This window comes from Naegleria gruberi (genome assembly GCF_000004985.1).
Source record: "Naegleria gruberi genomic scaffold NAEGRscaffold_43, whole genome shotgun sequence".
Taxonomy (NCBI): domain Eukaryota; phylum Heterolobosea; class Eutetramitea; order Acrasida; family Naegleriidae; genus Naegleria; species Naegleria gruberi.
In genome coordinates this window covers 98925-104166 of record NW_003163284.1, presented here as the reverse complement: position 1 = coordinate 104166, position 5242 = coordinate 98925, and the positions used below count along the sequence as shown (strand labels likewise).

Genomic DNA, 5242 nt, shown 5'->3' with positions numbered 1-5242 from the left:
CTATTCATCATTTGTTGAGTATTTGATCTAGTCAATTCACTTGTGATTTTCATAATTTCACATGAACAGTAAAATAAAAGTGGAAGGAGAAGGAAGAGGATTCGAAAGAGCCTGCTCTGGAGTGGGTAAAAGACTCGATGATTGTCGAACATTTTCTTTTGTTTCCTTATCACGCTAAGTGATGGTTATGATAGTTAACCATTTCGGATAAATTGTGGGAGGGAGTAACCAATTAGATTTCCAAACTTTACAAATATCTTCCTAATTTGTTGATTAATTTGTTTGTTTCTTCTGTTGTTGTATCAATCTACAGTCCTAGAATTTATTAGAATCATAATCGATAAACAAGTAGTATCTATCATATTTTGGGGTTGATATCGTTGTGAATAAGGTTGCAGTTTTATCAGATTTGCTAACTGAACAAGTAGATCAATAAAAATTGAGCTATCTCATTCTTATCGTGCAAATGTTGTCCTGGATTTTTCCTTTCCAAAGTGAATTGGTGGCACTGGATATTGTTTCATTTGATTTTTCAGTGGATGAGAATGTTAAGCCTCTAATTACTTCAATTGTTAATTGTTGTGTCTAATTGTTTTTCCATTGTTGTTGGTTCCTTATCAGTAAGGTGTATTGTTGAAACATTCACCACTAGTTGTTGTTGTCTTCATCATAATCTTCAAGTTCTCATCTTGTGTAATGGTGATTGGAAATTTTCCACTTAATTTGAGTTCTGGAACTTTCACTTTATCATTTATTTTATCAGCAATATCGTCATTCCGATCATTAAGGAAAAAAATCTTAGTGATCATCAATAAAATTCACTAATGGTGAATTTTCCAATATGAATGAATTAAGAATTGCTTAAAAAAATGGCATTCTTTGATTTTTCCTTTTTGTCGATAATTGCAGGCCACAACAAAGGGCTCGACATTTTATACCAGAGCGACTCAGTCCTTATATCAATAGCAAACAATTACGGAAATTCTGATACATGGGAAATTTTATGTTCCACTGTTGAGCCAAATCAATTACTTTCGGGTGAGAGAAGCCAACTATCGGAAACATCAAAAGGTTTTAAGGAGTCCATTATGCAGCTCTTTAAAACTCCCATAAAAGAAGAACAACCACCTTTAAAGCCATGGTGTAAGGAAGTTTCCAAAGACATTTCCCTTAATATATCTGACCCAGTGAAACATCACTTGTTGGACATTAGAAATTACAACACAGACAACTTTCTTGTATACTCTTTTACTATTAAAAATCCACCAAAGAGCTCAAGATGTCATTCAACATTTGCATTTGGTATTGGTTGTCCTGAAAAATCACTACCACATCTATTATTTGATGAATGCCTTTATATGAGAATATATGCAGCGAGAAAAGTGTCAAAAAACTCATTATCTCATCCATCCAGACCATTACTGTTGCTTAATATAATCTACAAGTGTAGATTGTGGTTTGAAAGTAGTATGGATGTTATTCGCGTCTATGATTATTTGAGTCTAGAGTTGAATAATGCCTTTACATTCACTTCAAATGAAAAGGCACGACAAGAGAATCAAGAAACAATTATCAACAAAATTTACAACCTAGACAAAAAGCATTGTTTGGAAATTTTAAATGATTTCCTGCAAATATAGTTTTGATGAATTTATTTCATATCTATTTGATGTACCAACTACTAAAAATATGGCCTTATTGAGTCAGGAGAATGTTTCTGGCTCTTGTTGGATCAAAATCAAATGTACCAGCAACTGTCTCAGCTGCCACTCTTCTGTCATAAATAAAAGTGACGAGCAATTGCAAAGCATTCAATCTAGAATTATCAAAATCAAACAATCTCATAATATTGCTTGCTTCATAGGCGCTCATTTGTGCAATATTATTTGTTTGTTTCAATTGAATAATAGTATTGAACTTGTCATTGTCAAAATCAAAGAAACCCAAAATTGTACACAAATCTGATCCACTCACTGGACAATGAAGAGATGAAGAATAGGTTTGTACAGCATTGTACATTTCTCCTTTGAATGAGGAATTTCTAAGAGCTGCAATAATTTGTTGAGCGAGAGCATTTCCCATTGGTGGTGGCACTTGACACATGTTGGTTTGAAGTGAAATTCCAAAACCTGGCATACTCATGTTCATACCCATTGGTGGCATTTCATGATAATAATGGTGATGGTAATATTGTGGTTGACTTGGTATGATCATATTAGGAGGATGATGATAAGGAGTAGGAGGTAGATTAGGCAGATTCATGTTAACACTGGCACTTGAGTGATGATCATTTACATTTAATCCTAAAGAAGCCCCAAAATTTGACAAGCTGAAAGAGTTTGGGTTATCAGAACCTATTCCAAAGAGAAAATTCATTGTTGATTTGTTTTTTTTGTCGTTTTTGTAACCATCTGTGAGACCACCTTCTATATCTATCACAAATTAGAACCGAATTTTCTTCTTTTTGGTGGATTAATGAAACTATTAACATTTATTCTCAGCTGTGATTATGCTAATATTCGTACGAAAGAGTTTCGTCAACATTCAGTGTATTGATCAATTCCATTTATTCAACATTGGATTGTTCTCCAATTGTTGACGAAACTCTTTTATCTATAAATTGTTGCAACCTTTCACAGTATTGACGATTCCACTCCTCAAACTTTGACCTATCAGACTTCTCAATCGCATTACTATAGGCCATAAAATCCTCCAATGATGTTTCATCCATTTCTAAACATTCAGTAAGTCCATGAAAAGATTCATCAGAAAATCGAGAAAACAAATCCATTAACTCTGCTTGTTCTTTCCACCAATTCTCTATTTGTGTCATGGTTTCTAATCTACCTCTCAATTGCAATAATAATTTCATGTCATAACCTTTCAATTCTGCTGTAGAATACCTTTTCAGAGAATCAAGGTGTTGTGTTCTTCCAAATTTGAATAGTTTCTTATTTGTTTGTGGATCTGTAATTTGGAATAAATAAAAAGTATTTGGTACATGTGAAGACCATACCAGATGACCCTCCTTAAATCTATTCATATTATTCCGATGGTGCAATACACATGATGGACAATAGTAATCATCATTTACAATAACCTGATATGGTGGTGGAGACCACTTTCTGAGACATTTATCAGAGAGACAATCGTGTGGAACGCCAGTTTTTAATCCCTTCCAAACTGGTTTTCTTTTCATTCGTCCTTCCTTGACAATTTCTAAAAACAAATCATAGTGATCAGGTGCAGTGATGAGTGAGAGGGCCTTTTCTTCAAGTTGTTTTTGATTCATTTTTTTTTTGATTGTGAAAAAGTTCAACATATTAAATTTAAATAGTATTCAAAAGTATCAATGACAGTTCGATTAAATGCTAGAAGTCGAAATTTCATCAACTTCATCAATTTCCTTCTTGATGGCAACTAGTACAACACCTCTTGGTGAAATTGATGGTGTGAAAATTCTTTCTAAATAAACCTTCTTGATCATAGTGTTGCTGTGTTCATGGATGAATAATAAACGATCCAAAAGAATGTAGTGTTCAATAACTGGTCCAATAAGACTTCTGAAAAACCAACATGCCTCCACCTGTTTCACTACATCATGTTCATTAGGATTAAATTCCGACTGGTAATACTCATTGTACTTTTGTGTAAATGAATCTACACTTGCTGAAGTCAATTCTAAAGGAAGATTTTCAGAAATGGTTGGATAATCTTTGAATAAATTCTGGAGTGTATGATAAGCAAAAGTGCCAAATGTTGTACTGTTGGTTTTAGATGCTTGTCTCACGATTAGGTCCGTTGAATTTTCATACCCAAGTAATGAATTGAGCAAGTACTGGAAAGCATATCTGTAACTCTTAAGTCTGAATTGTTCATTACACTCCTTCATATTGGAGTGAGACCAATTGAATGGATTAATACATGCCATAGATTTACCAAGATTGGACATGTAAATCTTGTTATTGTTCTTGTAGTGGGAAGAAAGTGGAAAGCTTGATCCTTCCTTTAATTTATGATAGCAGCAACCAACATTCACTAATGAATGACACATATTCGATTGCAAGAAGAGCTTGATAATAGAACTAGCCAAAGGTCCACATGTGTGAAGTCCAATCATGAGCATTCGCAAATCGTCATTTGTAGCAACGAGTCCTTCCAATTCATTTACAATCTGTGAAAATTCCTCATCATTCAATGAGAAGGATAAATGTGAGGTAATGGCATTATATGAACATTGATGCATCTTTTCATCCTGATGATATTTATCCAATACAGAATTAACCATCTTAATTCTATTCATTGCATTCTCTGTCAAATAACCATTACAATCAATATTATAAATATAAGAAATATTAGAATCATTTTCCACTGATTGGTCAATCAATATTTTCTGACTCAAATAACCTTGTCCTCCTCCAATATCACAAATACTATTACAATTACTTGTCTTGGACAAATCTCTAATACATTTACTCAGCCTTTCAATTTCATATTTCTTTTTAGGATTTAATCCCTTTTCCAAACTCTTTAATTTCTTCTTCTTTTTATTATCTTGTTGACCCGTTGGAGAAGTAATCTTTTCCGAAACAAACAAATCTCTACAAGCCTCCACAAATTCCTTCAATTTTTGATTTTTAATATTTTCAATATTGGAGAATTGAGACATGTCCATTAATTCTCTCGTACTCATATTCATCAAATCACTTCTCCACTCCTCCGGAATGGTTGTTTCAAAATGATTGAATATGAAGAAATCAACAAGTTTTTCCTCAAAATTTGACTTGTTGCCTCCTCCGAATATTAAAACATGTTTCATAGGTGATGAGAAAGTGGGAAAGTTTGGCAAAGGTAGAAAAATGTTCCTCTTCCGTTAAATCCATTTTTTTGTAATTTTTATTTTCAAAATAAAAAAAAATACCAACAAGAATATGAATTTCTCGTCATTTTGGTAATTTTTATTCATTTCAGAGGATTATTAAATCGGATACACTCGGATATTGGAATTGGAATTGTTTAGCAACACTACACTAGAGTAAATGGAGATCAAAAATTAGTCCTTGACTATTCAACACAAATTATTGGAGGAATGTCTTGAAAGTAACATCCCAATCTCTATCTCAGCATTATAGATACACACAGAATCAGTACTTTCTGTGTTGTTGGATTTAATATTTGCATCTGCTAAATAACTGATCTTGTAATTGTTGGCAATTTCAAAAAACGATTAAACAATCTGGCA

At 33.0% G+C, this 5242-nt stretch overlaps 3 protein-coding genes across 3 annotated transcripts; all 3 read right to left on the bottom strand.

Annotated features, from left to right (window-relative positions):
- Window positions 1–1695: 1695 nt before the first annotated feature.
- NAEGRDRAFT_70903 (uncharacterized protein) lies at window positions 1696–2376 on the bottom strand (the record flags this gene model as incomplete). Its single annotated transcript, XM_002673842.1, has 1 exon — window positions 1696–2376. The coding sequence occupies one exon, from the start codon at window positions 2374–2376 to the stop codon at window positions 1696–1698; it is 681 nt and encodes a 226-aa protein (XP_002673888.1).
- A 190-nt stretch (window positions 2377–2566) lies between these two features.
- On the bottom strand, window positions 2567–3199 carry NAEGRDRAFT_70902 (uncharacterized protein; the record flags this gene model as incomplete). Its single annotated transcript, XM_002673841.1, has 1 exon — window positions 2567–3199. The coding sequence occupies one exon, from the start codon at window positions 3197–3199 to the stop codon at window positions 2567–2569; it is 633 nt and encodes a 210-aa protein (XP_002673887.1).
- A 165-nt stretch (window positions 3200–3364) lies between these two features.
- Window positions 3365–4819, bottom strand: NAEGRDRAFT_51253 (uncharacterized protein; the record flags this gene model as incomplete). Its single annotated transcript, XM_002673840.1, has 1 exon — window positions 3365–4819. One exon carries the CDS (start codon window positions 4817–4819, stop codon window positions 3365–3367), a length of 1455 nt encoding a protein of 484 aa, XP_002673886.1.
- Window positions 4820–5242: the final 423 nt, after the last annotated feature.